Source organism: Hordeum vulgare, chromosome 7H (genome assembly GCF_904849725.1).
Source record: "Hordeum vulgare subsp. vulgare chromosome 7H, MorexV3_pseudomolecules_assembly, whole genome shotgun sequence".
NCBI lineage: Eukaryota > Viridiplantae > Streptophyta > Magnoliopsida > Poales > Poaceae > Hordeum > Hordeum vulgare.
Genome location: NC_058524.1, coordinates 26201298 through 26216556, shown reverse-complemented (window position 1 = coordinate 26216556; position 15259 = coordinate 26201298). Strand labels below are relative to the sequence as shown.

Here is a 15259-nt window from a genome sequence, read left to right as displayed (position 1 = left end):
TAATATCATTGTTTATTTCGTGCTAAATGGAAAATTTTGAACTGCATGAATGGATATTGCAATGCGGTGAATCACCTGGCTAGCAATCCGCAATATTATAAAGTGGAAATAGGAGAAATGTAAATGCGAAAGATGACGTATGTGGATCTCCAGGTAACTCAGTGCAACACATGCACCAATGATAACATATACTCCATAACATAGGAGCGGGTAAAACAGATGAAATAGTTGAATTTTTTTATAGTCCAAATGTCTCAGATATCACCATTGCAATCGTAGCTGTGTTTTGAATTTCGGCTATCCCGGCCTGGGGCGAGAAGTATCTATCGGCTGAAAAAAATGATTTTGGTCAAATTTTGATCAAATTCCAGTAAAATTCCGGTCAAATTTCAGCCGAATTTTTTTTAAATGACCGAAATTCGGACATATCGCCCTGGGGGAAGAAAAATTACAAACCGAAAATGAAAACACAGAATCGTAGTAGTATCTGAACTGATGAGTGAAAGCGTTAGATACCCGCGAAGGACCAGAGATGGGTTTCTAAAGTGTTGTTCTATGGTCGGAAGAGTGGTAGTTGTGCATCTAAATGCTCTTATATTAGTTTATGGAGGGAGTACATGTTACGAAAATCATGGCAAGTCCGTTCAGGACCTAGGATGCCTGACAAGCTAATGGTCACCCAACGACAATGGGGTGCAGTTCAGCGGCAAAGGACCATCCTGTACAAGCTTCAGTGCATAAGGAAAAAGGTTAGCGTGTTTATGTTTGTACTAATAAATGCCATAAGCGTTGGTGCACTCAGAGATAGCCTCGTAGGCCTATTTGCCCTTGTAGGGTTCTTTGTTCACAATGAAAAGTGCACCAAGCTGATGAGCATAATGAATTTCTTTAACTAGAAGGGCTTATATTGCCAACACTGGTCCATGAAGCCCTGCAACACATCATTTGCAATCACAGGGCTGGTTCTTAACTATGTGAAAAAGGTGGGAAGATCAAATAAAAGATGTCTGCAAGACTAACAAGTGTGGCAGGGGACAAAATACTCTTCAGACTAACAAGTGTGGCCAAAACCTGGGCTGGATCTGAAGGAAACCAAGATGTCCTGCAAGAACACAACATTGTTGTAGCACTTTCGTGATAAGTACGTGTCGAACCCACGATAAGCGGAAAGGAAGGAATTACAAACCATGCAACAGGCCCTGGGCGACTCGGGGGCTCCCAAGCCCTAGGCGCCGCCGCCGCTCTCTCACTCCCCTCCTCGCCGCCGCCGGGTGACGCCGCCGGTAAAACACATGTGGCAGACGGCGGCGGCGGGGGACTCCCTCTCCCGGCTCCCCTTCCTCCGCGGGCGGCGGATCTAGGTGGTTGACGGCAGTGGCTTGTGGCGATCGCGATCGGACGCGAGGGGGCAGGCCTCGGCGAGCGGTGGCGGGGAGTGGGGCGCACGGCGGCGGCCCGCGGCAGGCGGTGGCGGGCGCTGGGCTAGCGGCGGTGCTCCGGCGGGTGCAGGCGGTGCTGGCCCCTGTACGCGGTCGGTGGATCCCTCTTTGACCCGGACGGCGCGGGGGGTGGCGGCGGCTGCGGCGGCGGTCCTCGCTGGATGCTGGTGGCCATGGTGTTGCTTCTCGTCGACCCCGATCTACTCCGATCTGCAGCGGATCCGGCCCCAGATGGCTTCTCGCTGTTCTTGGGTGCTGGCCCTGCAGATCCGGTGGTTGGAAGGGTTCCGGGGGAGTCCCTTGGCCGGTGCGGCGGCCACTCCGAAGGCAACGCCTTTGGGTGTTCTTCCCCTTGTTGGAGGCTTTGGAGAGGATCCCCTTCCTTCCACCCCTCCCAGGAGCTCAGGTGAAAACCTCAGATCCCCTTGGTCCAAGCGACGACGACACCGCGGTGGCGTGTTCCTTCCTGAAGGCGTTGCTCGGGGGCTGCTCAAGCGGTGGTGGAGGTGGCGGCGGTTCGATGTCGGCGCATTTTGGCCTGCTACATCTTGGAGGCTGTGACGTCGGCGGCGCTCGTCTGGTGGAGCAACGGCATTGTTGTTTGCGTCATCAGGCTCTGGATGCTCCGAGGGAAACCCTAGATCTGGGTCTTCCTGGATCGGACGATGATGGCGTTTTATCGCCCTCCCTCCTGGGGGCATCGTTTTGGAGCAAGTGCTGGCTGGAGGAATGGTGGAGCGGTGCTTCATCTCACACATTGATGGCGGCGGATATCGGCGGCATGGCGTTGTGAGGACTCGGCGTCCGATGCGTGGAGATGGACTCACGCAGGAGGAGGTAGCTATCTGGCGTCATGGTGACGTCAATGGCAGAGTGGCTACACAAGGTAGAAGCCTCAATATTTGCTCTGAAGACGGACCGGTGGAAGATGGCGGCGATAGCACACGAGTGCGTTAGATCGGTTTTGTGCCCTAGACCCGGTATGTGGCAGATGGCTTGACCGGATCTGTTGGGGCTTCCAACTTTTGATGTTAGGCTTAGGTAAGTGATCTGGGTATGTGGCCCAGCTAGCACCCCTTCATCATATGGATAGGAGTAGCGACAGATGATGCGAAGATGGTGGATTCAGACATATTGTTGTAATACTTTGTAAGGTCCTCGAGAATAATTAATAAAATGGCCGCATGCATCTCCCTGATGCAGAGGCCGGGGGTCATCCTCCTTTTCTAAAAAAACAAACCATGCAACTATGTTTTTACTTGCACAGTTATATACGCACCCAAATCGAAGTTTGAAAATAGTCTAGTTCAATCGGTTGCTGGAAAGACGAAATAGAAAAGGGAGTTTAGCTAAACTATATATGAAAATTAAAAAATAGAAAATTAAAGAAGCCTAAGCTACGCGAAATGGTGCTTGAATAGTTAACGTTTTTGAGAGATTCAAAGTAATCACCACAAGTATGATGATGATTTGTACCGCTAATCCACTCGATATGATCTCGTGTGGGCGGAGCCAAATAAATTATGCATCCCCACTCTAGAGTTTCCCCGTGAACATGACATAAACTTCTAGGGTTCTCTGTTATTCCCTATTACAATGATCAGGGACGAAGGGTGTTAGGAGCATTACTAACCAACCTCCTCAACCAGCCTTCACACCAATATTAATTCCCTCAAGTCCACAAGAAGCTAATGTTGTGTGGGTGCCCTTCACAACACCACGAGACAAATCAACTTAATACGTATAAAAGAGGATGGTCGGATTGCTTATTTAATCATCAAGTATTAATCATTCAAGTGTTCATTCAAATCCTCAAGAACTAATACAGCTACTCAAACATCATGAAGGGGAGGCAAGTTACAAGCCAGCACGGAGCCGGTGGAGGAGAGGAGCATGGCGGCGTTTGTGATTGAAACAGCACAAGAGGTGGAGATGGCGATGGTGGCAGCACCCGTGATGAGTTGCAGACTACACTGGCCCGAAGGCATGTGCGATTGGTGGGGGCACCTCATCTTGGCAAGGCCCATCATCTCTCTATGGAGGTGATCTAGAGCAGAAATGACGATGAATGTCAGTGGCTTATGGATAGATGTAATGAATATGACGGTGACTAAGGTTGGAGGTGCGTATATAAGTGGTCTCTTGATTTCTTATCCGTACATGTGATCATCCAATGGCTCAAGACAAGTCTAATCCTCTCCCAAACCCATACTTATTGGACAATGATAGCATGGAAACAAAGGGGGACAAAATCAGTGAAAATCCCATATGGAAGGACAACTTACACACTTGATTTCATCTTGAATGACCGCGTGGTCGTACGAGACAACGTCTTGCGCTTTGGAGATCTTCGGTATTTTGGTCTCTATTTATTCATACGAACTCCAATTTTGAATTTTGACAGTCTTGGGCTTGTTGGAATCTAGAGAGGGACGTCAGCATGCGAGTGTTGTTTGATCTTGATTTGGAGTAATTCAAAAAAACAATATCACTTTTTTGACCTCTCAACTGCCTAAGTCTACTCGCGTCATCAATACTCCATATTGAACATGTCTTTGCCCTTTTCATCATGGTGCTTGATTCTAGGTTGCTCCAAAACACCTATAGACACAAGTAAAAAAAAAATCAATGCTCACAATGAAAATTGTAAAAAATGATAATCATGCATGCTCGACATATATTTTGTTCAGTGAGACATGATATCTGAAGAGAACACGTACCACATGAGCTCTAAAAATGCGTCAAATATAATCATTAGTCCATCCGACAAGAGTCCCCTTTTCAGGCACATCACCATTGAAAGTGCAGTCATGCCCTTAATCGTGTTTTGGTGTTGTTGACAACACACATATAGATAACTAATCACTAATCTCCTTTAAGCTATTGTGAATGATCATGTGTTGATAAGGACAAGCTCATGTGCTAACAAGGACAAGATCAAGATAAGCATTCCTGAGCACTACATGCTTGATTCTTGTGGATGTTCACATGGTGGACAAATGAAGATGAATACATAAGCTAGGCTTTCCACATTGTGTACGAGAGAGTTACTTGAAGACTTCATCATGTCTTGCTTTCAACTTGAGCCAAGAAGGAACAACAACATCAAGCTCAAGTGAAAGGGCTAACTCAAAGGCATCAGTTCCTTTGACGTTAGTGGTGCGGAGTGATGATCAGCGAATAAAAGTATACACTCAAGTATGGATCATCGGTACCCCTTTTATAATTTCTTGAGTCTTTAGGGATCCCGCACTATTAAGAGGGGATCACAGGTTTTGTGATGAACTTGCTCAAACTAGATAGCCACTGTTCTGCTCATACCACATCTCCACTGCTCTGCTGTTATCAGAAAACAGGACCAGTGCCTCGGACATCCGGCCTCCTCCGGACGTCTGACCTGCTTCGGAAATCCGGAATCCTTTACCAGAGAAATCAGAGCCATATAACTCGGACTTCCGGCTCCCTCCGGACGTCCGAGGGCCGGTCGTCCGACCAGCTTCGGAAATCCGGAGCTTTGCACCAGAAGAACTTGAGCCATATAACTCGGACTTCCGGCTCCCTCCGGACGTCCGAGGGCCGGACGTCCGTCCCCTTTCGGAAATCCGGAATCTTGCACGAGAGAAGTTTGAGTCGAATAACTCGGACTTCCGGCCTTCTCCGGACGTCCAGTCCCTGTTCAACTCCACAGTGGTTACGGATGTATTTATAGCCCTCGGACGACCGACCCCTGTCGGACGTCCGACCCCTTGTGGACGCCCGGACATCCGTGAACTGTTGGATGTCCGACCCCTGTGTGACTTAAAGTGTCCCCAACGGTTGTTTTACTCTCCCCACTATATATACCCCCTCCCACTTCATGAGAGGGTGCCCAACACGGCCATATCCTCATAAGAACACATTTCTACCCCCACATACATTTGCTCACACCAAATCTTAGATCCCAAGAGCATTTGTGAGCCCCTTTGAGAGTTGTTCCAATCAAAAGATAAATCGTCTCCCTCTCCTTCTCTCAACCCAAGCTATTTGAGATTTGAGCAAGTTTTGAGCATTCCCCCGTGATCTTGTTACTCTTGGAGGTTGGAGACTCCTAGGCGGTAGGAGTTCTTCGGAGAGGAATCAATCCGTGTGATTACCCCCGGAAAAGTTTGTGAGGGTTTGGTAGCCACCTAAAAGGCTTACCACTAGTGGTTGCGAAACGCCTTCGTGGTGTTATCTCAAAGGGAGAATAGGGTGAGCCTTCGTGGCGTTGGTGTGCCTTCGTGGTAACATCCACCTCTCTAACGGTGACTAGCTTCCCTCCAAGGAAGTGAACATCGGGATACATCTTCGTCTCAGTGACCTTGGTTATCCTTAACCCTAACTCCTTACTTGTGGTTTACTTGTGTTACTTGAGCATACATACATTGCATATTGTTTGTGCTCATTATATTGTGTTGGCTATTTCTTATACAAGATTAATCATTCAAGCATATCCTTTATATCCACACGTTCACACTTGCAGCTTTTGATATATCGTGTGCTATAGTGTGATCTAGTATCTTGTGTCGTTCACCTACTTGTCGTATGATATAGCTCAAGTAAGTTTGTGTAACTTACTTGTGCTTGTTAGTAACTGTATTGTGTCCATCTTGGTAGATCGCGTTGTTGATACACGTTGCAGTGTCTAGTGCATTTAGGATTTATGCTTGACAAGTATCCTCTTAGTTTATTTTCGCATTAGGTTTAAGCCAAATCCGAAAAAGTGGATTCAATCCATTTGGCAACTAGAGCAACACACATAGCATATGACATGTGTCTATTGAATGTATAACCTCCCCGTGGCTCTTGATGAAATAGAAGTATATACACATGGTTTGCCTAATTCAAGGACCGATTCAACTAGGCAACGATATCAACACGCAACTTCATCTATTGAAGGAGTTAAATACATTATGACATTTTAAACCCCTCGGACGTCGCCTTTAGTTTTATTGAAAAAGGGGGTTAAACCTGACAAGAAAACATTACTAAATACAAACTATGCGTGTTTTAGTGAAAATTCATACGCTCTAACCACAGAGCAGTTAAACACATCTCCAGCAATGAATACACTAGCACGCACCAGGGCAATGTGTCACCCATACCGAAACGTATTACGCCACGAAAGAAAACATTTCCTCGTGTGTTGTTTCTGGGCTGGCTCATATTAGCATGTTCACTTCGCTCGGTCGTTGTTGGTTTTTCTTTGCTTTTGACTGGCTTCCTTTTCATTTTTGTATTTCCTTGTTTTTCTTACATTTTCTTTGTTTTACTTTGTTTCTTAAGCCGTTTTCTTGTTTTTTTAATCATTTTCAACCGTCTTCTCCATTTTGTGTTTCTTGGTATTTTTGCACCGGTTAGCATTGATTTTCTATGTTTTCTTTCCTTTTTTCCTTTATTTCTTTCTTTAACACATGTCTAGTTTTTCCAACACATAATGTACACTTTCAGTCTAAACACTTCCAGAAAGCGAGAAAGAAACAAAGAAAAATGGAAGAAACAGAGAAAACAGGTGCAAAACAAAATGAGAACTAAAAACAAAAGAAAACCGGTGAAGAAAACAGAGAAAAGGAGAACATATAATATAATAAAACGAAAAAAAGGAACCAAACCTCTAGGCCGACCACAACCTAGGTTGAAATTGGAAATGAAAAAAATAATGAAACAGGCCAGTTACGTTGTGGGAAGAAAAAAATTCTTCAGCCAAGATGAATGCACGCTCGCTTTCTGCGAGATATATCAAATAGACTCGCGTCCAGTGCAGGGTCTGCTATAAGAAGGTTAGCGCATCCAATAGGAGTCCCTAGTTAGGGCCTTCGGCCGAGAATCGAACTTTCGACCTGCACTACTTTACATGTTTTCAGTAACCACTAAGGCATGCCACCACAACCTAGGTTGAAATTGGAAATTGCCAGTTACGTTGTGGGAAGAAAAAAATTCTTCAGCCAAGATGAATGCACGATCGCTTTCTGCGAGATATATCAAATAGACTCGCGCCCAGTGCAGGGTCTGCTATAAGAAGGTTAGTTCATCCAATAGGAGTCCCTAGTTAGGGCCTTCGGCCGAGAATCGAACTTTCGACCTGCACTACTTTACATGTTTTCAGTAACCACTAAGGCATGCCGCCACAAGTGACATAATGCAGCGCTAAAACTTTAAAAACTATCTTAGCTAGTTCAATGATTTTTCATTAAGAAAAGGAACTTCGCAGATTTCGGAAAAATGTAAATAAACATGCAAAAACAAAACTGACCCCTATTCAAGAAAAGTTCAACGATTTAAAAAAAATCAATTTACAAAAATAGTTCAGAAAATATTCAAAAATAAATTGTCAATTTTTTCAAAACAGTTCACCATTTTTAAAAACGTTCTTCAATTTTGAAAAAAGTTCAAAGATCTGAAAAAAAGTTTATATTATTTTAGAAATAAGCTCATCAATTTAAAAAAATTGAATTTGAATTATTTTTATAAACTTAAAAAAATTCATCAAATTTGAAAAAAATCATCAGATTTATTTTCTTCGTCGAATTTGAAGAAAATTTCATCAAATTTTAAAAAAGGTTATCAATTTGAAAAAAGTTAATCGAGTTTAGTTTTTCCATAAACTTTGAAAAATGTTTATAAAATAGGAAAGAAATAGAAATTCGAAAACAAATCAACTTTAAAAATATTTCATAATTTTTTTCTCAATGTACAGTTATTTTAGAAAAAATAGTAAGCAAATTATAGAAAACAAATCATCAATTTCAAAGATTTGTGGCATTTAGGAAAGTAAAAAAATGATGAAGGAAGAAACAAGGAAGAAGGAAAACAGATAACACACAAAACTTTTTGGCCGAGGGATTTGAATTAGCGCCGCCCGACCGTATTTCCCCTGAGTTAAAAGAAAAGATAGGAAATATTGCTTTTCAGAGTTATCGTCCCGATAAAAAAATATTCTTGTAATAGACCTTGTTCCCGATAAGAAATATAGTGAAATTGTTATTCCCATTTTTTTCCCTGATCCTGCTACGAAGAAAGATGCTCATTTCTTAAAATATCCTATATATGTAGGGGCAAACAGAGGAAGAGGATAAATCTAAAAATAAAAAAGAGAAGGAAGTAATAAAACCAAATGAAAGGTTAGATGAAGTCAGGTTGCTGGTTCGATCCCAGCGAACGCTATCGTTTTTTACGGGTGAAAATATAAAGTAACGGCCCAGCCCACACAGGGCGCTGCAGGCGCGAGTTTGCTAAAATGAATACAAACGGGCGCCTGTAGCGTTAAATAGAAAAGGACGCATTAATGCAGTCGCTCGTGCTGGTCTCATTTTCATGATTTTTCTCTGAATTTTCTTTCGTTATACTTTAATTTTTTGCCGACTTTATCTGGTTTTTCTTTCTTCGTTATACTTTCGGTTTCTTTTGTTTCTTTCTTGATTTTCTTCATATATTTTTTTACTTTTGTTTTGTTTCTTTATCAGTAACCAGCTTTCTTTTTTACACATGTCTAATTATTCTTAATACCATAGTAAATATTAAGCACAAATATATTTTTAATACACTGTATTACATTTTTTTGGATACTTGTTTTCCAAAAAATTGAATACACGCAATTATTTTTCAAATAGACGCTTTACATTTCTTAACGACAATATTTTTTATAAAACTACATGATTTTTTATAAAACTACATGATATTTTTTTATAAAACTCGTGAACAGTCTTGAAATGCCATGTAGCTTTTTCTAAACTCGTGATATTTTTTTAGATGTCACAAACATGTCTTTACACATTTGTTTAGGTTTTAAACATTGTTCCCATTTTTCAAGTTTAGAAAAAGTTTTCTGACAAATGTGATTTTTTAGATATCACAGACAGTCTTAAAAAATGTGAATAGAATTTCAAAATTCTAAACTTAAAAAAACGAAATTGAGTATCTGCCAAAAAAAGAGAACATTTTTTTAACTTCCGAACAATTTAGAAATGCGTCAACATTTTAAAACTCATGAAACCTTGTTCTTGTGAAGTGGGCCGGCTCAAATTCTCAGCCCTGAGAGTAGTACGTAATCCCGGATGAGATTGTAGTATTCCGAACGTACTGAACAGATCTAAGGTCTAAAATAGATCGGAATTGTAAGTTCGAAGTGTCAATTTTTGGGATTCAAAGTTCAGGGTTTGATTTAACTTTCGTCTACCACTTCAAGGTTTGTTTTGGACTTTTTCCTCAAATAATCCCCGTAATCACCTTTTTGATGTTTGTAATCACCTGTTCTGCAAACTTGTGTGTGTCCATCAAAGAAACACTTGTGTGTGTGTATGAGTGCCTATCATTACACTGATATTCATAGTTTATTTTCTCGTGTGTCGCGTGTGACTGAATTGAGTTCCATATACAGTTACGTATTCATATTTTATTTATGCACGCGCGCCGCGTGGTTTACTTTAGCTGTCACCTTTGCCTCCACGGATATCCAGACATGGATATGTTCGCTGCTCCTCCTCAACAGTTGCTGAACTACCACGGCTAATGCTACCTATGTATCAACATTTGCATAGACACAAGTGAGCTCTCAAAGCAAGCAATATATAGCACTACACACTCGTCATAGAAGTACAGAACTGAACCCAAAAGGGCAGAGTGACCAGAAAGAGAGGAGCAATGGCGGCTCAGGCACAGACCATAGAGGTTCCCACAGACGCTGAGCTGCTGCAGGCACAGGCAGACCTGTGGCGCCACAGCCTCTACTACCTCTCCTCCATGGCCCTCCGGTGCGCCGTCGAGCTCGAGATCCCGACTGCCATCCACCGCCTCGGCGGGGCGGCCTCGCTGCCCGACCTGATGGCCGCGCTGTCCCTTCCCCCGGTTAAGAGGCCATTTCTCCGCCGGGTCATGCGCGTGCTCGTCACATCAGGTGTCTTCGCAGCCAACAACAACTCCGAGTCCGAGGCGATCTACCGCCTCACACCGTTGTCCCGCATCCTGGTGCACGGTGTCGTAGCGGATGAGCATCACAGCCAGAAGTATTTTGTGCTCGGCGTGACCTCGCCGCATTACACGGAGGCGGCGATGGGGCTGGCCGGCTGGTTCAGGAAAGACCATGAGCCGCCAGTGCCGTCGCCATTCGAGGACATCTTCGGCGTGCCGCTCTGTGATGACAGAACACCGCTCCTTGACAAAGAGCTGGACGATGTTGTCACTCAAGGCTTGGCTGCCCATGACAACCTCGGGATCGCCACTGTTATGCGGGAATGCCATGACCTTTTTAAAGGGGTGGACTCATTGACTGACTGCGGCGGCGGCGATGGTACGACGGCGAGAGCCATCATCAGGGCTTACCCGCACATTAAGTGCACTGTGCTGGACCTTCCGAAGGTGGTCGACAAAGCCCCAGCGGATGGTGTCGTCACCTATGTCGCAGGTGATTTGTTCCATTCCGTCCCATCATCACAGGCTGTGATGCTCAAGGTAGATAGTAGCAATTCAAGAGATTATGCTTAAATTCTTATGCTTTGCATATTCTTGAAGCTTGTGCTACACTTCTGGAGCGATGAGGATTGCGTGAAAATCCTAGCTCAGTGCAGGAAGGCCATTCCTTCCCGCGAGGAGGGAGGGAAGATAATAATCGTTGAAATTGTGGTTGGACCTTCCTTAGGGCCGATAATGTTTGAAGCCCAACTGCTTATGGATATGCTCATGATGGTGAACTCAAAAGGACGTCAACGGGATGAAAATGACTGGAGCAAACTATTCATTAAAGCGGGGTACACGGACTACAAAATTGTGAAGAAATTAGGAGCTCGATGCATCATTGAGGTCTATCCATAAGATATTGTGGTATAGGCGCATGTAAGTTGCATGGCCCGTAAGTAGTTTAAGTGCCCAACTTAATCCATTGCTTTATCGTTCGTGCAATGTTCGCTTTGGGAAGTAATAAACCAGTTGGTGTGCATCTTCTATCATGTTTCTAAAGATGGTTTGTCGTATGTAATCGATCTATTATATGTTTTAAAAAATACCATCTTGACGCTTCTGTCTGCTCTTGTGAGTACTGGACTCGATCAGGGCCGTCTCCAGGAATTTGAGGGCCCGGGACGAAAATCAAAAATAGGGCTCTAAATATCCAAAAAGAACCTATAAGTAAAGCAAACTTCTACTTTATTATATAACTTCAAACATGTGTTATTTAATATAATATCTGTATAATTATCGTATACGAACTCTTTTCAGCTCCGGGATCACACCTCCTTGTGGGATACATGATTGATGATTCTTCCTGTTTTCTAAAACATACACAAGTAACATGAATCAACTTACACTATGAATAAGACTTTATAGCTAATAAAATAAAATAAGGCTTTACCTTGATGTAAGATTATGAAAAAAAAAATGTTCAACAAAAAATAAAATACACTAGTAAAATAAAATCCAGCCTCCTATGAACAATTTAAGCTGAGAACGACGGCAAGGGACGATGCACCATGCCACCGTATAAACTTTGCCATGGGGAAAGGACGGCCAGCAGCCGCGTACGCACGTATGACCTGACGTCTGTCGTGCTCACGTAGCCGGCAGCCATCCTCGCCCTAATACAGAGTCAAGACCTCTCTCTCCTCGATCTATGTTCTAACGATCGATGGTTAACTCGAGCGAAACTGTTGCGTGCGAATCGAGAGTTCTAAGCGGGAGTCACGGTCTCATGGAAACTAGTAACTGCCAGGCTGTTGGGCTATGTACATGTATGTATATTGGTTGATTGCAAATCGAAAGAATCAGAAGTGCTAAGTGGGCTGTCGACATGTGCACGTGCATGTTCATTGTCATTTTTTTCTCTACATATATATACGTATTATTTGCTGGACCGGGGCCCCAAAAATTTGGAGGCCCTGTGCCGTCGGCCAACTTGGCCTCCCTCATCAACGGGGCTGGACTCGATAAAGGTACCCTTTACCGAGTGCAGCTCTTGGCAGCTGAGGCCCCTGGATGCACATTATTAACATCGAACATGTGGTTTGCCAAGATTGTCAGTTTTGTACATATGGTTTGGCAAGTATCATGTTGTCGTGCGCCCATGAGTGGGAGCTCGGCACACAGCTTGGAATAGATCAAAGAGGATTTTTTTTTTTCAGTATTGTCTTCTTATCACTTTTGTTTTGGTACAAATCCCTAAACACATCAAAGAAGGAGATCTCTCCATACCTTTTTATAATAAAGGATAGTAGGATGGTCTTTTCTAAAAATATGTCGTCCACATGCCCGGCATATGTTTTCATTTAGGCAAGGGGCACCACCCGAATGGGCCGCCACATCGGCTATGCTGCCCAAACACGCCCTGGTGTGAAGTAAAATGTCAAAAAAGAGATGGGTATGGGAATTAAACACCAGACCTCATGCACAATAAAGGGAGTTTGAAGCCACTAGGCATACCAAGCCCAAGTGACGAATTATTAGACGCGTTGAATTATAATAATTATTAGCTGATTCGATTTTTTTAATTATTTTTTGGATTACTTTCAAAATTCCGAATACTTATTCAGTTCTGTAAATATTGAACAATTTTTGGGAATGTCAAAAAAAATTTGGAAACATAGGAACAAAATTCAAAACGAGATTTTTCTTGAAAATTACAAGTAATATTTTGAAACAGGAATAAAATTGAGAATGCGATTTTTTAAGAGTTATGAACCATTTTTTGCAAACTCAACTTTTTTGTCAAATACCTTTAATATTGAATTTGCAAACAAATTTTACAAAACATGATATATTTGTTTAATTTATGAACACATTTCGCTAACAAGAACATTTTTTGAAACTCCTAACATTTTTTGAATTTATGAACAAAAATTAAGAAATGCAAAAAAATGAAATTGGGAATTACAAAATTTATTGGATTTTCAAACATTTTATGAAACTAAATGAACAATTTATGAAAGTCTAATGTATTTGAATTTTCAAATATTTTTTGAAAATAAAGTTAATAATATTTGAAATTCTGAACTTTTTGAGAATTTCTAAGCACATTTTCAAAAGAAGGTTTTCTTTCTTGAAAATTTGAACAAATTAGGAAAATGCAAATATTTTTACAATTTTCTAAACAAATGTTGAAAGAGAAAATAAACTAGAAAAAAGGGAAACACATAAAGAAAAAACATAAAAAATAAAAGGAAAAAAAGGAAAACAACCGGTTTAGGAACCTTCTAGAATGTTTCCAAATCAAAATCGCTGAAATGAACCTCCGACCCCTCGTTTGATCTGCATGTTGCCGCAACGTGCCGTTGATGTCTACTATACAACTTTACCAGAATCCGTCGCCGCATGTCGGAAGCAGCCACCACACGCCGGAAATTGTCGCAGACGGTCCGAATTGCGGCCGGCTCGACCTTCACTGCCGAGGTGAGGCCATCCACGGGCAGGGTGGAGCAGGCCACCAGCAGCCCGAATCAAAGTGGGGCGGCACCAGAGAAGAGCGAGGCGGGGGTGGGGGAGTTCGCGCGGCCATGACGGGAAACGCATGCGCTGCGGCGGGCAGTGCCGGACTCAATCGGGAACGGGTGGGCGCGCCAAGGAGTGTGAGGTCGTGGCGGGCAGTGCAGGCTCCTCCACTGCATGCGTGGACGGGAACGGATGGTGCCAGGACGAGGCGGGAGCAAGGCGGGATGAGGTTTGTCTGCCAATTTGCATGTCCACGTTTAAAATAGTTGTGATTTTTTTCTATTTATAAGAAGTCATCAACTTTTTAAAATCATGACTTCTTTTTCAAATTTGTGTTATTAATATTTACGTAATAATGAACATTTTACAAAATCCGTTTACATTTTAATTTTTCAAACATTTTTTTATTTGCTATTTTTCTTATAATCATGAATATTTTTCAAAATTGCTAATTCTTTTCACCAAGAAACAAAATTAAGAGAACTAAAACATCACAGCATTTCCCACTAGCTATACATGGGATGCCTCAAACATTCGCCAAGCTCTATTCAAGCCCACTCACGACACGTTACAAGCAAGAAACAAACTTTTTTTTATCATCGTACGGACTCAAGCGTTTATATACACATGCATATACGCATCCCTGTGAATATACACATGCACATCGAAACATCTCCTCTCGCTGAATGCGCATCGCCGGAAATCCTGAAGTAAATTCAGAAATAAATGCAAACATCAGGATTTGAATCTTGATGGACTGAAGATATCCAGTCTCTCTAACCATTCAATCACGGGTTGGTTCGCAGAAAGAAACAAACTCTCATGTGTAGCCAGAAGCCTAGATCCAACTTTTTTTTTTCAGATTTTTTCTTTTTTTATTTTGCACAATAAAAACAACCACAACTTAAAAAAGACAGGCCCAACTTAAAAGTGACATAGTTCCCTCGAAACAAGCTAGACAAGCCTTAGAGCGTATGGAAGGTCGTTTGAGGCTTTCGGTTCTACCCCCTCCGTTCCGAAATAAATGACTCAAAAGTAACTTAAATTTATACTAACTTTAATACAAACTTGAGTCACTTTTAAGTCATTTATTTTGAGACTGAGGGAGTAGATGGTAGGCACTCTTTTAACGATTTTCATCTGTTGGACCCTCCTGCTTCATACAGCTGAGGTAACAACAAATGACCATGTTTTGACTTTCTACTCTAGGAGTGCCCTAAATGAAACTACTTATAGGCACGTCATGGAACAATTGTACAAATATATGTATTTCTTTAGTTTTCCAAATAATTACATACATGAAAAAAAATCCAGTACGTAGTTAGCAGAGGCAAGAAAGCGCGTTAATGGCTGTCTTGTTGTTGATCCGATTGGAGCTGGGAAAGAAGGAG

The 15259-nt window shown here is 42.5% G+C and overlaps 1 protein-coding gene across 1 annotated transcript; it reads left to right on the top strand.

Moving 5' to 3' along the window:
• The first annotated feature begins 9945 nt into the window (after positions 1 to 9945).
• On the top strand, positions 9946 to 11469 carry LOC123408093 (probable O-methyltransferase 2). Its single transcript, XM_045101287.1, has 2 exons — positions 9946 to 10904; positions 10965 to 11469. Exons 1-2 carry the CDS (start codon positions 10098 to 10100, stop codon positions 11262 to 11264), a joined length of 1107 nt encoding a protein of 368 aa, XP_044957222.1. The 5' UTR covers positions 9946 to 10097; the 3' UTR covers positions 11265 to 11469.
• Positions 11470 to 15259: the final 3790 nt, after the last annotated feature.